At 43.7% G+C, this 17,086-nt stretch overlaps 1 protein-coding gene across 1 annotated transcript; it reads right to left on the reverse strand.

Moving 5' to 3' along the window:
- Positions 1-1,536: 1,536 nt before the first annotated feature.
- LOC109200940 (uncharacterized) lies at positions 1,537-8,286 on the reverse strand. Its single transcript, XM_025904159.1, has 6 exons — positions 7,673-8,286; positions 7,379-7,576; positions 4,908-5,194; positions 4,244-4,371; positions 3,825-4,044; positions 1,537-1,653 (listed from the first exon to the last, which is right to left on the reverse strand). Exons 1-6 carry the CDS (start codon positions 7,806-7,808, stop codon positions 1,537-1,539), a joined length of 1,086 nt encoding a protein of 361 aa, XP_025759944.1. The 5' UTR covers positions 7,809-8,286.
- Positions 8,287-17,086: the final 8,800 nt, after the last annotated feature.

Consider the following 17,086-nt stretch of genomic DNA (forward strand, 5'->3'; position numbering starts at 1 on the left):
TAATAATACAACAGCACGTGCCCACAGCCTATTTCGGTGCCGGTGTCTCTTGATAACTTTCCTCTGGCCAGGTACGTCACAGTGCACCAATCGGCGTTAATCTCCCCAGCCTCATGCTCATGTCTGTCAGGGAAAGATACAGTAAGTTAAAACACGTGTAGTTGGCTCTTCTTGGCGTGAAGGGACCAAGTACAGTATCATTACCTATTGGTGGAAACAAACTTGCTAATGTAGTACAATTACCTTCAGAAACCGCTTCTCTAGTGAGTCTGAGCATGCACTCAAATCCCCACTGTCTTCGGGATGTAAAGGAGCCGGTTCTGTGAAAAGATGTGGGCGGGCAGCTGCGCACGCCACACAATCTGAAACATTCTGTTCCCTAGCATTTTGGATAAGCCAGTCTAGCCATAAATTGCTTACGATAGCCAGTGGCCATTGAAATGAGCTGTTTAGGTTTAGTCTTGTATAATCTACCTCATTATTTGTGGGCCCGATTCAGAAAGTGGCAATGGTGGGGGAGGTGTTGATACAGTTATTTCAGCCACCGTGTGCCAAATCTCTAAAATTAATTTTAACCAAACCGTATGGATCCTTCCCTGAGACATCTGCACCTATAAATAAATACACCACAGATCGGGGGCCACACAGTGTCATACCAACGATTCAGTGAGAGGGTCAACGGGTTCTGCCCAGCTGAGAAGTCCCGCTGAAACCCAAGCTTCTGCCACGTGGTGTCCTTGTAGGGGCGCCACGTGCCAGAATACTCCACTATGGTAGACCAATGGTCACACGGCCCTTCCAATAAGTGTGATAGGGGTAGCCAAGCTTCTGATTATTACACTCTATATCTACCATTGGATTGTAACCTACCCAGACATCATATCCCCGCCATGAACTGTTTAAGCCTTTACATTTAATGACAGCACAAAGTCGAATGTATACGAGGTAGTGGACCCTTTAACGTAGTCCAACTCTATACCGCCATAATAATCCAAACACTCATCTGATTTACCTGTTTCACTGCGTTTGGTTCGCTTCACCGTGGCCTGTGATGGTGGAGTCGCCGGATGGATTCAGTCTGTCTATGGGCAATTCACTTAGGAAAAAAATCACAGTTACAAAACAACAGCCATCACTCCTAACACTACCATTCTTTCCAATTCCCCACAATCCCATCTTAGTTTGTTTATTTATTTGTTGTTGTTGTTTTTTTTAATCTTATTCTCTTGATTCAATATAGTTTCACTTTCCACTTGTTTTTATGAAACCACCTTTATCTTCTGAGTCGGGCGATTCTCTGTTGCTCTTCTTTCTTCAACTTCCGGGGTAGACTACCCTTCAGTCGTTGCATGGATCAGGGATTTATTCTGTCCCTGGGCTGGGATCCATGTGGGGGTCTCAGCCGAGTTCCCCCTCTTTTCTTTGCCAAAAGCCTCTCCGACCGCTTAGGCTCTTCGCTACAGCACACTGGCTCCAGTGGTACCAGGTTTCACCTTTCCCCTTCAGCTGAACTGCGTGTGAGGTCCTGGTCCCACCTCAATGGACCTGTCCACCTGGGCTCGTTCCACTTCCGTTTGTAACTTCAGCCACACCCACTTCGCCTCTGGCACCGTCTGCTCCTGTCCTTGGCCCGCAGTCACCTGTGATGTAAAACTTAAGACAAGAGCTTTTAGTGCTTTAAACTGCTTTAAATGTTCAAATGTAGGCATTTCTTGTCTAAAGGCTGGCATCCCTGCAGTGGGTCCAGGAAATTGTCTCCCGGTGAACAGCTCATAAGGAGTGAACCCGGTAGACTGATTTACTGAGCATCTAATGCTCATGAGGCTATGGTAACGCCTCAACCCAATCCATTTTGGTCTGTGCACAGATCTTAGCCAATTTATTTTTTAAGTTTTGATTTATTCGCTCAACCTTACCTTGAGACTGTGGATGATAAACGGTCCAAACCTGTGTTGCAACCCTAGCATGGATTCCACTTCCTGCAAATGTTTATTCTTAAAATGTGTCCCATTATCTGATCTAATTCTCTCTGGGAATCCATGCCAGGGAATGTAATGATTTATCAAACACTTAATGACTGTTGTACTATCTTCTCTCCGGGCTGGCCACGCTCTGGCCACCCTGTCAAACTATCCACACATACCAGCAGGTATCTAAAGCCCTCGCTGGTGTCACCATGTCTGTGTAATCAATCACTATTCCTGCCCCGGCCTCTGGACCAGGGGAAACTACCCATCTCTGGTTTCACTGTGGGTTTAGGATTGTGTGGCCACAGATAAGGCAGGTTCGCACATGCTCCCTCAACATGTCCTTCAGGAATGGGTGCCACCAATGACAGAGATTCCTCTCCATCTGGGCCACACCCACATGCCCAAAGCCATGAGCTTCTCTGATCTTTTCTCTGCCATATCTGCCGTCAACACTGGTCTTCCATCTGGCCCCTCCAAATGTTGCTTACCTTTATGGCTCTCTCTCCTTCCAGAGTGACTTTTCTTCTGGAGAGGCCTTCTCCTGTTCTTTATGATCTCTTCGCGTTCCAGCCCTGGATTTTCTTCCCAATCTATTCCCATACTTACCATTTGTCTGATCCCTGTGTAACCAACCACCTTTTGGCTGCTTCATCTGCTGCTCGATTACCTCGAGCAACCCAGGTGGCCGAATCGTCGTGTCCCTTGCACTTTATTATTGCCACCTCCAGGGGTCTTTCCAGCGCTCTTCCAGCGCCTCATCTCCTTCTCATGTTTAATTGGTTGTTGATTGGTAGTGAGAAATCCAGCTCTCTTCCACTGACCCAGCTCCACATGTGCGGCTCCAAAGGCATAGGCTGAATCAGTGTAAATGTTTATCTTCTTTCCTTGAGCATATTTAAGGGCTTCAATCAGTGCAATCACCTCTGCTCTCTGCGCTGACTGCTGCCCTTCCAACTTTGCTGCTTTGATCACCTCCAGCTGCTCCCCCCTCTTACTTACCACTGCATAGCCTGCCTTGAGCCCCTCCTTCTCGTCCCTGAAGCAGCAGCCATCTGTGAAGAGATCCTCTGCTCCTTCCATGGCTTCCGCTTTGAGATCTGGTCTTGTCTTCTCTTCTTTCCAGACCGCCTGAGCGCAGTCGTGCGGTTCCCCTGACCCATTTGGTCTGCCATATTTATCCCTTCATGTGTAAAAGTCAAATTTGGGGCCTCCAGCACTTTGCTGAGCCTCTGTTGTCTAAGTGGGGTCATGGTGAAGGCCTGTGAGTTAACATAAGCCACCACACTGTGTGTTGTTAAAACTCTCAGTGGGTGTCCTCTAACTATATGTGCTACTTTCTGGATGGCCTTTGCCACTCCAGCTACATGCTGAGTGCATGTAGGGTGCCTTTTCTCCATGTTATCTAAGCATACACTGATGTACATCAAAACCTGTCTACCTCCCCTTTTTCTGAAACAAAACGCCATTCACCACCCCTTTGTTTCAGAAACATCTAAGAAGAAGTCCCTGTTGTAATCTGGCACAGCTAAATCCACTGCTCGAGAAAGATCCTGTTTCAGAGAAATAAAGCATTGTTCAGCTTCAGTAGTCCAGTTCAACTTAGCAGTCAGGTCTCTCATTCCATGCTGCTTTACCAAATCACGCAAAGGCTTAGTGCGGCCCACATAGTCTGGAATATACTGCCGGCTGTAGCCTGTGAGACCTAAAAAGGAAAGCATCTCTTTCACAGTCTCCGGCCGCGGGTGGGAGAGAATGGCACTTCTATGAGCTGCCATCATCCCACCATATGCTGTTTCACCTCTCTCCCTAAAAAAGTCACCTGTGGTCTCACCAACTGTAATTTGTCTTACTCACTTTAAAGCCCGCCTCTGCCAGTCTCCTGAGCACGGTCATGGTGGCCTGAAAGCAAGCGTCTGCCGTGGGAGCGGCAATCAGGAGGTCATCAACATATTGAACCAGAGTGCAGCCAGCCGGCATCACACATGGTTCCAACGTCTGCTTCAACACCTGGTTAAAAATCCCCGGTGACAGAGCAAATCCCTGTGGCAACCGAGTATACCTTAACTGTTGACCCCTGTAAGAGAAAGAAAACACATCACGGAGAGAGTGGTGCAAAGGTAAACAAAAGAAGGCATTTGCCAGGTCAATGCATGTAAACCAACGCTGATCTGGGGAGAGATTTGTCAATGCAGTAAATGGATTAGGAACTGGCACAGTTGTAGTTTTCAAAATAGCATTAATGGTCCGCAAATCATGAGCCATACGATATTTACCTGTGCCATGCTTTTCCACTGGCAAAATAGGCGTGTTCCATTGAGACGTGGAAGGCTCCAACACCCCACCTTAACAGCCCTTCAATAGTCTCTGCAATGCCTTCCTCTGCCTGCGGTGAATGTCGGTACTGCGGACGCCATATTGGAATGTCAGATTTAAGTTCAAAGGTCACAGGCGAACAGGTGGTTAAGCCAACATCCGTAGGCCCCTGTGACTACAGTGTGTGAGGCAACTGTGAGAGGCCTTTAACGGCCTCTGGATGATCTGTCAGTTCCCTACCATGTGTCCTACGTATGTGACGATGTTCCAATACAGTGTCATCTGTGTGTGATGTTGAAATTCTGTAAGTTTTAGTACTTGGAGAGAAGGAGACATCAGGAATCTGTGTGAGTTGCCAATCAATTGCTCGTGAAGCTACACGCATCATGGGACCCAAGTCCTTCGCTTGATGTCCAGAATGAACCGCTAGAGACACATGAGGCACAGATTCATCACCCATTCGGAACCAGCTCTTTTGTTCCTCCGACAAATGGACCAGGGCTGCTACCCCCTGCGGTCCAACATAAATATCTCTGGTAGAGACCTGCCATGCCTTCCCTCCAGGAATTCATGGAACAGATCTTCATACCACTCAGTGTTTTCGCGATCATAAAAGAGTGTCACGTGGTATGGGTCAATGGGTGGAGCATACACGTCCAGGGCCATGATCCAGGGCCGCCAGAGTTGGAAGTGTGCCAGGATGCCGTTAGAGGTCGTCAGCCGGGCCCAGTAGATTTCTGCTGTACGATCAATGTCCTCAGACAGCAGCCACTGTCCTCTCGTACCTGTGGCCACACATGGAAGCTGTGTGCCATCCTTCAGAGTCACTGTTAAACCATCAGGCCCACACATGATCACAGCTCCCAGTTTGATGAGCAGGTCTCGCCCCATCAAGTTCACAGGCACCTGCGCTGAAATAACATATGGATGAGCCACTGCTTGCTTTCCAATTTCAGTCTTTAAAGGAACAGTCACTGGCAATGTCATTGAAACCCCAGAGAAGCCGACCACGCTGACCTCGTCCCCAGATAATTTAGTGTTATCAGGAACTTCTTGGATGGTTGAATAAGTAGCTCCTGTATCAACAAGGAACGGCAGAGTCAGTCCATTCACCGTCAGTGAGAGTAAGGGGTCTGCCTTTCCCCCCTCTCCTCGGCCTCCCTGTGGGGTGTGTCACTGCTGCCAGTCCTGGCTGTTCCAGCCGGCCTCCCAGGTCGGCATTTGAGGTCTTGGTCCAGGGATCATGTGTGGGTTTGGAGCCTGATAATATGGACCACCCCTTCCTGCTTGCGGCGGGCCCATTTGCTGTTGAATTTGTGGCTGCTGTGGACAGTCTTTCGCCCAGTGCCCAGGCTGATAACACACCCAACAGACACCTCTAGGCCCACGACCCGCTCCAGGCGCACCCCTTCCATAGCCCCAGGCGCCCCTCGCACTCACCGAGCCACCACGGCCTCTTGCCCTTCCTCTACCGGCCCACACATTACCTCCCCAGCTGGCCATGGGTGGACTCTGCAAACCATCATAATGTGTCCAGGGATTCATTGGATAAACATTTGGATTAAATTCAGGTCTATTAGACTCAGGTGGGCAGCCTTGAGCTACCATCACCTTTGATGAATCAGTTAATTTGTTCTCTTTTTTCTTTTCACTTACCTTCTGTCTCGCTTCTCCCCAGTTCAGCTTAAGCAATTGTTCCTGAAGCTCCTCCACCTCCCCTTTTTTCTTATCTTCACCTTGCTTGTATTTATCCAAATAATGCACCAAATGTCTCTCCCAGTGATGTGCGTCTGCTCCTTCCAAATCAGGGACATCTAAAATTTTTTCTCTTACCTTTTCTGGTATCCCTTCTAATACTGCCTTTCTAAACCACACCTGGTGAAGACCACGTGCAGAAGGATTGTAACCTGTGTTCTGCATCCACTTCTCTTTCACCTGCTCTACATAATCTCTGGGATTTTGATCAGGCTTCCATTCTAACTTTGTAATGGCAGCCGCATTTGGGGTGGGGTATTGTTGACGCACAGCATTCCCAATCTGCTCCTGCACTCTGAAAAAGGGTGTGGAGTCCGGTCTAGTGATGACAGCTGCCAGTACCTGGATTTCCTCCAACGCAGTAACTGTCATACACCGGCCAGCTATGGCTCGAAAATCCCCCAAGGCGAGCTGTGTGCCTGATGTCACTTTATCAAGTTGTCTCAGCCAACCCGCCCCTCCATCAATGATGGGTGGGAGCATCTGCACTAGAGCTGTAACATCCCCTACTCCATATGGTTTATATCGTCTCTCACCTCCTGCTGTGACCACTAGGGGCATTTCTAATGCATAATTGGAACGTCCCATGACCCCCTTCTGGGGGTTTTCTGCCGCTGTCATTTGACTTCTTCTCAACATTGGATGTTCTCCACGCATTCCTCCACTTTGAAGCCACTGCTCCTCCATCTCCTCTCGCTCTTTTCGAAGTCCAAACGCGTGCTGTCTTCTTGAGTCATCTTCATCCCCTCCTGCACTCTGAATGACACTACATTCATCTATATCCTCTTCCAGAGTGCCCTGTATCCATCCATCCCAAGAGTCAACACCTCTTACCTTAGGTAAGTGCACCTTAAGATGCACCTTTTTTCTCACATCCAAAGGCGGGTCTGCTTTCCCTTCAGCTACTCCTTTTTGCTTCTTAAATTTTTCAGTCAATTCTTCTTCTTCGAGTCGCTTGCAAAGCATCTCCACCAATCTCTCTGCCTCTCCGGCTGATAATTCCGGAGGAGACCTAGCTGTCGCTCCTGCTGCACTGGACCGTTCTTCTTCTCCTTCCTCGTCCTCTTTATGATCCACATGGGTCTGGACCTGAGTAGCAGGTGGCGCTATCTTTTCAGGTCCCATTGTTATCATTTGTTGCTGCGGCCTTGGGCGGTGCTGCTCCTCATATTCACACTCAGCCTGCCCTCCAGTTAGTCGCAGCACCACACCATCTTCATTCTCCATGCTGCCATCCTTAATGCTCAACATAGGATAATTACCAAAATATGGAGGAGGACATACTGAAAAAAGAGGAGCCGTGGGCTGTGGGTGTGGAAGACAATCAGGTCTCAACTTACCTTCCTCTTCCACAGGTTCCCTCATCCAGTGCTCCAATCCTTGGCAGCTGATTCCCCATGCAGCCAGCCTGGCTCGTTTCTCCTCCTCCTCTTTTATTCGGTCCTTAACTCCCCTCTTCTCCAAGATATTTGCTCCATCCAACTCTTTCCTGAGTTTCTCCTCCTTCTCCTCAGATGCCTTGGCCGCTTCCAACAAAACTTTTGCAAGAGAGCATCGCACATCAGCTTTTATTCCAGCTTGATCACATACACTCATTATTTCCTTCCCCATTTCTAGTATTTTACCATTCTTACCTGTTAGGTGTCCTGTCATGGTGATCTTCAATGCTTCCCCTAATTTCTCTTTTTGCTTCTCAACAGTTTTCCATTGCATTTCTCCCTCCGTTGGACTCCTCACTCCTTCTCTAATAATCTCCTCTTGTTCAGCCATGATTTTACTCACCTGAAATTCCCTTTACTTACCACCAGATGCCGCTGTAGTATTCCTCGGAACCCTCCGAGCTCCTCCTTGGTACTCCTCCTCCGTCCCACAAATGAGTCCGCCCCCTGAGGCTGGCTATCACACACCTGCTTCTCGCAGTCCCCTTCACAACTCACTGCGGGACACTTCCTCCTCTGCTGATCCAGGAGAACGCCCCAGTCAGCACCAAGAGCGGGTGCCGTCCGCTCACACCTCACAAAACTAGGACAATTAGGCTCACAATCGTCAGATCGCGCCACATTTGCCTCACGAATTATTCAAACTGCGCCACGGACTGGATACCGCAGTTTCTCTTCCCCAGAAAAAATAAAACCAAATTAAACCCCCCAATTGACTTCACAGTTTGCAATAATTCGCGACACGGCCTCCTGCCGCAATTTCTGCACACCACAAACACACACTTTTAGACCCAAATTCTTTTTGTTACTTTAATTGACACCCGTACTTCAGAAGAGACACAGAACTGCGCTTTCAAACACACTACACAGCCCTCCTTCTGCATCAGGCACTGGTTCAACTCAGCTCGGAATCTAACCGGCGAAAGCAACCGATCCTGCTTTTATGCATACTTCAGACTGTGACAGGGCCCTCTCCCCGACTTAGTTATTTAAGGAGTCACCAATCCCCAGGTCACCACCCTGGATCTCCTGCCCTCACAGGTCCTAGCCCCGCGTCCGAGACTAGGTGGGGTAACCAAACCCGTGACACACACGGCCTTCACCGGTGACGAGGCCTTTCAGCCCCGCTTTCTAACTAATAGTAACACACATTCCTGCTTTAACGCATGGAGGACGGATCACACACCGCCACTTTTTCCTAATAACTAAGACAGATCACACACTGCCTCGGATGAAACACCGATTCTATTAATTACTAACTAAGACGGATCACACACCGCCACTAAAACGGATCAAACACCGTTTCTTTTAACTACTGAGTGAAATTACACTGAGATACGCTCAACTTGGCGAACAGATAATTTAGACTTTATTCAATATGCACACTTCGAAAATAAACAGGTGGTGCTTACCTTATAAATGATTGAGCCGGCTCTCTGTTCGCCTCGTTTTCACGATCTCAGCTCTGCCAATTCGTCCTCTCTGGGCCTCGAGCGAATCCCAGGGTTTCGGCACCAAAACTGTTACGAAAAGCAGTTTCACCCCGGTTCGTATATTCGTCAGACTTCCAGAAAGAACACCGGGACTCAGTAGTCAAGTAACAATACCTTTATTCATACACACTTATTGATTATACCTTCTAGAAGGGAGATGTACAGAACCCCGGACTTTCTCTGCAGATCTCAACTCCTTTGTCTGTTACATGCAGTTTTGTGTAAATGACCCCCCTTCTACTCCCTCTACAAGGTGCCATAAAACTAAGCACTATGTTTACATGTTTGTGTGTGCGAGCACGTGAATGCCTACATGTGCGCGCTCCCGCGTGTCTATATGAGTGCTCGTGAGTGACTATGTGCGCATACCTGTGTGTATGTGTGTGCACGTGAGTGAGTGTGCATGTGGGTGTGGGTGCGTAAGAATTAAGGCACTGTAGGTGTGTGTGTCTCTATATAGTGACTCCCCGGAGGTCATAAAACCCCATCTCCGTTCCAGACCACAGTTATCAAGTCACAAACATTGAGACCCCCGCAGAGATCTTCTCTGGGGAATTTCCACTCAGCATTAACTCTTCTTGGTCTTACATTCACAGTTCAACCGGGGGAGGGTCTCCTAAACTCTACTCCTAAGTTTATGACACAGTCAGGCCTTTATTACATCCAGGGCAGTGTCAGTGTCTCTACAATAGTTCTATCCTATCTAACACATTCCTAAACTCTAAAATAAGCTAAACATTCCTACAAAAGTCACAGTATTTCTGCCAATTCGTAGTATTTGTACTAAATCATGGTACTTGTGCCAAATCATAGTATTTTTTGCAAATCATAGTATTCGAACCAAAACATAGTAGTATTTGTACGAAGTCATAGTATTTCTTCTAAATCATAGTATTTCAATCAAATCTCAGTAGTTGTGCTAAAACGCAGTATTATTGCCAAATCATAGTATTTGTACTGAAACATAGTATTTGTGCCAATAAGAGTATTTCTACTAAATCATAGTACTTGTGCCAAATCATAGTATTTCTGCCACATTGTGCTAGTTGTGCAAAAACATAGACTGTCTGCAAAATCATAGTATATCTGTTATGTTATAGTATTACTACTAAGGCATAGTATTTCTACCAAATCATAGTATTCCTTCAAAACCATAGTATTACTGCAATTTCACAGTATTTGAGCGAAATCGTAGCATATGTGCAAAAACATACTATGTCTTCAACATCACAGTATATCTGTTATGTTATAGTATTACTACTAAGTCACAGTATTTCTGCCAATTCGTAGTATGTGTACTAAATCATACTACTCGTGCCAAATCATAGTATTCAAATCAAAATATAGTATTTGTACCAAAGCATTGTATTTGTACAAAGTACAGTATTTCTGCCAAATCATAGAATTACTGCAATTTCATAGTATTTTGAGGAATCCCTTTTGTTATAGTGTTACTTCTAAGTCGTAGTATTTCTGCTTTGTCATAGTATTTGTACTGAAACATAATATTTCTGCTAAATCATAGTATTTCTCTCATCTTAAAGTCATCTTAAAATTATAGTATTTGTGCCAAAGTTTAGTATTTGTGCCAAATCATATTATCTCTGCTAAATCATAGTGTCTGCCAAATCATAGTATTTGTGCCAAATTATGGGATTTTGCCAAAACATGGTACTTGTGCAAAATTATAGTATTTGTGCCCAGTTAATATTTCTGTTATGTTATAGTATTACTACTAAGTCGTAGAATTTCTGTTATGTTCTGCCAAATCATAGTATTACGGCTATTTCAGAGTATTTGAGTGAAATTACAGTGTTTCTGCAAAAACATTGTATTTCTGCTAAATCATAGTATTTCTGTTATCTTAAAGTACTTGCACTCAATTATAGTATTTGTGCCAAAACATAGTATTGGTGCTATATCATAGTATTTGAGCCAAATCATAGTATATGTCCTAAAACATAGTATTTCTGCCAAATCATACTATTTGTCCTAAAGCATAGTATTTCAACAAAATCACAGTATTTCTGCTATGTTATAGTATTTGTGCTTGTAGAAAAACCTGTGTTATTGTGAGCTACATTACCCAGCAGCCTCTGAGCAGTGAGGGAATTCATGGGACTTCTGAGCTAGATGGTCTTCCTTCGTTCCTGTGCTAACGATTGAGAAGAGAGCTGCTGGGAAGGGGAGCAAATAGCCCATCCTGTATTTGTTGGGGATGGTGTGTGTCACATAAACGTGAGTTAATGTTCCATGCTTAAGATGTTTACCCTGCTACTTGTGTGTATTGGTTTTAGTTACCTTTAGCATATGTGCTAGTTAGCAATAGCTATGGCAGCCCAGTTATTTTATTGTTTTAGGCTTGTTCCTGCTTTGTTTGTTCCCCCTACAAATTTATGTGAATTTGTACACTGTAATATCGCTGTATTACGTAGTGGCTAAGTAGGAGGCTGACTGTTACTAAGTGCATCAGTGTACATAGGTCATCTCTTGTGTTGGAGTGCCCTCTTGTGGCGCCTTTTGGGTAGTGCCTTAGTAAACATGAACACTGCAAAGAAGTGGTATCAGACTGGTTTGTAGTGGAGGAATTTGTTGCCAGTTTCTTTCATCTTTAATCCGTATTCATGTTGTAATGTAGTAACTTTTGTGGCACAAATACCACAATATGGCATAAACGTGAGTTAATGTTCCATGCTTAAGATGTTTACCCTGCTACTTGTGTGTATTGGTTTTAGTTACCTTTAGTGTATGTGCTAGTTAGCGATAGCTATGGCAGCCCAGTTATTTGATTGTTTTGGGCTTGTTCCTGCTTTGTTTGTTCCCCTTGCAAATTTATGTGAATTTGCACACTGTAATATCGCTGTATTACGTAGTGGCTAAGTAGGAGGTTGACTGTTACTAAGTGCATCAGTGTACATAGGTCATCCCTTGTGTTGGAGTGCCCTCTTGTGGCGTCTTTTGGGTAGTGCCTTAGTAAATGTGAACACTGCAAGAAGTGGTATCAGACTGGTTTGTAGTGGAGGAATTTGTTGCCAGTTTCTTAAATCTTTAATCCGTATTCTTGTTGTAATGTATACCCTGTTCTTAATCATAGAAACCACACCATATCACCCCTCCACATCCTCCTACTGTATGCCATATCTCCCTGTAACATCCATCTGACTGCCAATAAACTCCACCTGTGGTAATCTAATTCCTGGATGTCAGCCTCTCCTTCTGACCGAGGATAGCTACTGTTGCAGCACCACCCAGCATTAAACTGACGTACACCATTCTGTACAGTGCTAAATCATAGTGTTTGTGCCAAACAATTGCATTCACCCAAATAATAGTATTTCTGCTATGTTATATTGTTACTGCTCATAGTATTTCTGCCAAATCATGGTATTTGTTCCAAAGCATAGTATTTCTTCCAAAGCATAGTATTTCTTCCAAATCATAGTATAACTGCAAAATAAGTTTTTGAGCCAAAACATATTTTTTGTGCCAAATCATAGTATTTCTGCTAAATCCTAGTAATTTTGCTCAATGATAGAATTTCTGCTATGCTGTAGTACTTTTTGCTAGATTATAGTATTTCTGCTAAGTCAAAGTATTTCATGTAAATCATAGTATTTCTACCAAGTCCCAGTGTTTCTGCTAAATCATAAATCATACATAATGTTTCAGCACAAATTGTATGAGATGAACAGCCGTTTTCAGACTGGGAGGCCGGGGTTCAAATCCTGCTCATGGCAACAATTTTTTTCAGTGCAAGGTTAAACTTTTTTAACTCTTTTCAACACAAATTTCAGCATCTTTACCTCCTTTCAGCAAAATTTTCAGTTTTTTCTGCTGTTTTCAGAAAAAAAACTCTTTTCAGCAGAAATTCTGCTCATTCACCTCTTTTCAGCGCAACGTTCTGCTTCTTTCTATCTTTTCAGCAGAAACTCTGCTGATTGACCTCTTTTCAGCACAATTTTCACCTCTTTTCAGCCCAAATTCTGCTTATTAACCTCTTCTGCAAAATTTTCAGCCTTTTCACCTCTTATCAGCACAAATCTCAGGTGTTTTCAGCAAAAACCTCTTTTCAGCAGAAATTCTGCTGATTCATCTCTTTTCAGCGCAACTTTTTGCTTCTTTACCTCTTTTCAGCAGAAATTCTGCTGATTCACCTCTTTTTTGCAAAATTTTCAGCCTTTTCACCTCTTATCAGCACAATTCTCAGCAGCTTCTGCTCATTTCAGCAAAATTGTCAGTCTCTCCACCTATTCTTTGTCAGAATGAGTTTGGCTCAATGAGATGAGTGGCTGCCTTGAGATCAGGAGGGCCAGGTTCGAATCCTGCTCAGGGTGACCTTTTTTTTCACCACTTTTCAGCAAAAATTTCTGCGTCTTTATCCCTTTCAGTAGAATTTTTGGGTTTTCACCACTTTTCAGCAAAAATTTTCTGCTTCTTCACCTGTTTTCAGCAGAATTTTCACTTTCTTCACCGCCATATAACTTTTTGCAAGTTTTCAACTTTTTCAGCTTTTCAGCAGACAGCTTCAGCGTTAAGGCATCCACACAGCATTTTCGCAGGAAATGCAAATTTTTCTAGTTATTCTTCTAGTTGCTCCGTTCTTTGCCGATTAACTACTCCCTCAGTATTCAGCCGATTTTCACCGTTGAAACGCTAAAAAATTCTGCTCTTTCTGCTAACGACTGCTATGACTTTTTGGTGCTCATAACTTCTATACTTTTTGAGATATTGAATATTTTTTGCAATATTTTTGCCCATTGAAATGAATGGAACACATTATCAATGTGGTCACTTATTTCTGCTTGCGGGGCTGAGCTGTGTTTTAGCTCAGTGAGATGAGCAGCAGTTCTCAGACTGGGAGGCCGGGGTTCAAATCCCGCTTGTGGCAACAATTTTTTCAGTTCACAGTTAAACTTTTTTTAACTGTTTTCAACACAAATTTGAGCATCTTCAGCACCTTTCAGCAAAATTTTCAGTTTTTTCTGCTGTTTTCAGAACAAAAACCCTCTTTTCAGCAGAAATTCTGCTCATTCACCTCTTTTCAGCACAATGTTCTGCTTCTTTCTGTCTTTTCTGCAGAAATACTGCTCATTCTTCACCCCTTTTCAGCAGAATTGTGAGTTCTTTCACCCCTTTTCAGCACAAATCCCATCTTTTTCAGGTGTTTTCAGCAGAAAGCTCTTTTCAGCAGAAATTCTGCTGATTCACCTCTTTTCAGTGCATCTTTCTTTCCCTCTTTTCTGCAGAAATTCTGCTGATTCACCTCTTTTCTGCAAAATTTTCAGCCTTTTCTCCTCTTATCAGCAAAATTCTCAGCAGCTTCTGCTCATTTTAGCAGAATTGTCCGTCTCTCCACCTCTTCGTTTTGAGAGTGACTTTGGCTCAGTGAGATAACTAGCTTCCTTGAGACGAGGAGGGCCAGGTTCGAATCCTGCTCATGGCAACATTTTTTTTACACAAAAGTACACAGCCTGATGAAGCAGACAGAGGCAATACCTCTGATTGGTGGACTGAAATTGAGCAGAACCAGGTTGTTCTGCCTCTTTTCAGTAGAAAGTTTAGCGTTTTCACCTCTTATCAGCACAAATCTGCTGTTTCACCTCTTTACTGCAAAATTTTCAGCCTTTTCACCTCTTATCAGCACAATTCTCAGCAGCTTCTGCTAATTTCAGCATAATTGTCAGTCTGTCCACCTCTTCTTTGTGAGAAAGAGTTTGGCTCAGTGAGATGAGTAGATGCCTTGCGTCCAGGAGGGCCAGGTTCGAGTCCTGACTTTTTCTTTTTCACCACCGTACAACTTTTTGCAACTTTTCATCTTTTTCAGCTTTTCAGCAGACAGCTTCAGCGTTAAGGCATCCACACAGCATTTTCGCAGGAAAAGCAAATTTTTCTAGTTGTGTGGATGCCCTAAAAGGGCTTCCACACTATTGAGTTCCTGTTTCTCTTTATTCTTTATTTTTCTTTTTCAAGTTGCTTCCGTACGTTTTTTGGACGTTAACTACTCCCTCAGTTTTCAGCCGATTTTCACCGTTCAAACTTTAAAAAATTCTGCTGTTTCTGCTAATGGGTGCTATGACTTTTGGTGCTCATAACTTCTATACTTGTTGAGATATTGAATTTTTTATGCAATATTTTTTGCCGATTTCTGCCACATTATCAGTGGGGTCAGTAGTTTTCCTTGCCGGTTTGAGCTGTGTTTTAGCTCAGTGAGATGAGCAGCCGTTCTCAGACTGGGAGGCCCGGGTTCAAATCCCGCTTATGGCAACAATTTTTTTCAGTTAACAGTTAAACTTTTTTAACTCTTTTCAACACAAATTTAAGCATCTTCACCCCCTTTCAGCAAAATTTCCAGTTTTTTCTGCTGTTTTCAGAAAAAAACTCTTTTCAGCAGAAATTCTGCTCATTCACCTCTTTTCAGCACAACATTCTGCTTCTTTTCTTCTTTTCTGCAGAAGTTCTGCTTATTCACTTCTTCTCAGCAGAATTTTCAGAATTTTTACCTCTTTTCAGCTCAAATTCTGCTTATTCACCTCTTCTGCAAAATTTGCAGCCTTTTCACCTCTTATCAGCACAAATCTCAGCTGTTTTCAGAAAAAACCTCTTTTGAGCAGACATTCTGCTGATTCATGTCTTTTCAGCGCAACTTTCTGCTTCTTTACCTCTTTTCAGCAGAAATTCTGCCGATTCACCTCTTTTCTGCAGAAGTTTGAGCAGCTTCTGCTCATTTCAGCAGAATTGTGGGTCTCTCCACCTACTCTTTTGCAAGAGTGAGTTTGGCTCAGTGAGATGAGTAGCCGCCTTAAGACCAGAAGGGCCAGGTTCAAATCCTGCTCAGGGTAACATCTTTTTTTTCTTTTTTTTTTAACCACTTTTCAGCAAAATTTCTCCGTCTTTACCCCTTTTCAGTAGAATTTTTGGCTTTTCACCACTTTTAAGCAAAAATCTCTCCTTCTTCACTTGTTTTCAGCAGAATTTTCCGTTTCTACACCACCATACAACTTTTTGCAACTTTTCATTTTTTTCAGCTTTTCAGCTGACAGCTTCAGCGTTAAGGCATCCACACAGCATTTTCGCAGGAAATGCAAATTTTTCTAGTTATGTGTGCCTATGCCAAGAGGCACACATATTACTATTCCTCGGATTTATTATGTGTGCCTATGCCAAGAGGCACACATATTACTATTCGTCGGATTTATTATTAGTATTATTATTATTATTATGTGTGCCTATGCCAAGAGGCACACATATTACTATTCCTCGGATTTATTATTATGTGTGCCTATGCCAAGAGGCACACATATTACTATTCCTCGGATTTATTATTATTATGTGTGCCTATGCCAAGAGGCACACATATTACTATTCCTCGGATTTATTATTCTTATTATTATTATTATTATTTTCCTTTTTCCGCCTGAAATTTTGCAGCGTATCTCGCCCCGCAGTTTTGAGACAAGCTTCATATATGTTACCTCATTTTGTGCGGCTGGATCTGGAATGGTGTGCTATGACTTTTGGTGTTTATGAATTTTATAGTTTTTTAAATATTAATATTTTAGTGAAAATTTTCCCGCGCTCCTCTGCCAAACACTTTTGACAATAGGGTTACATATGTTACATCATTTTGTGCGGCTGAAGCTGGACTACTATGGTATGACTTTTGGTGTTTATAACTTTTATAGTTTTTGAAATATTTAGATTTTAGTGCAAATTTGGGCCAATTTCTAGGCTCCTGAGAAAGAAATGACTTTTGGCCCCATAGAAACAGACGTCATTTGTGGTGTGTTGGCTCTCTCTAGTGGTATACCGGGAGTAGTACGGGGCTAAAACTTTTATTCTTGTCGGAAAACTCCATATCCCACAATTCATAGCACACCTCTGCCAGTGAAACAATGGCGGCCACCACTTCGTTTTATATGTCTTTTATTAGTGTTTCTAGGTCACAAAATCAACTTTTAAGATATTTTCAGGCGAGAATGTAGGTGTGTAAACTTCAAATATCTGCTTGTTTTATCATATTAGCGACAGTGCTCTGACGACATCGGTCCTGCCTGACAGCTAGCCGGCTACCTAGCTAGCTGCCGCACTTGGCTGCAAATGCACAGCGAGGGGACTC

Source organism: Oreochromis niloticus, unplaced genomic scaffold (genome assembly GCF_001858045.2).
Source record: "Oreochromis niloticus isolate F11D_XX unplaced genomic scaffold, O_niloticus_UMD_NMBU tig00000204_pilon, whole genome shotgun sequence".
NCBI lineage: Eukaryota > Metazoa > Chordata > Actinopteri > Cichliformes > Cichlidae > Oreochromis > Oreochromis niloticus.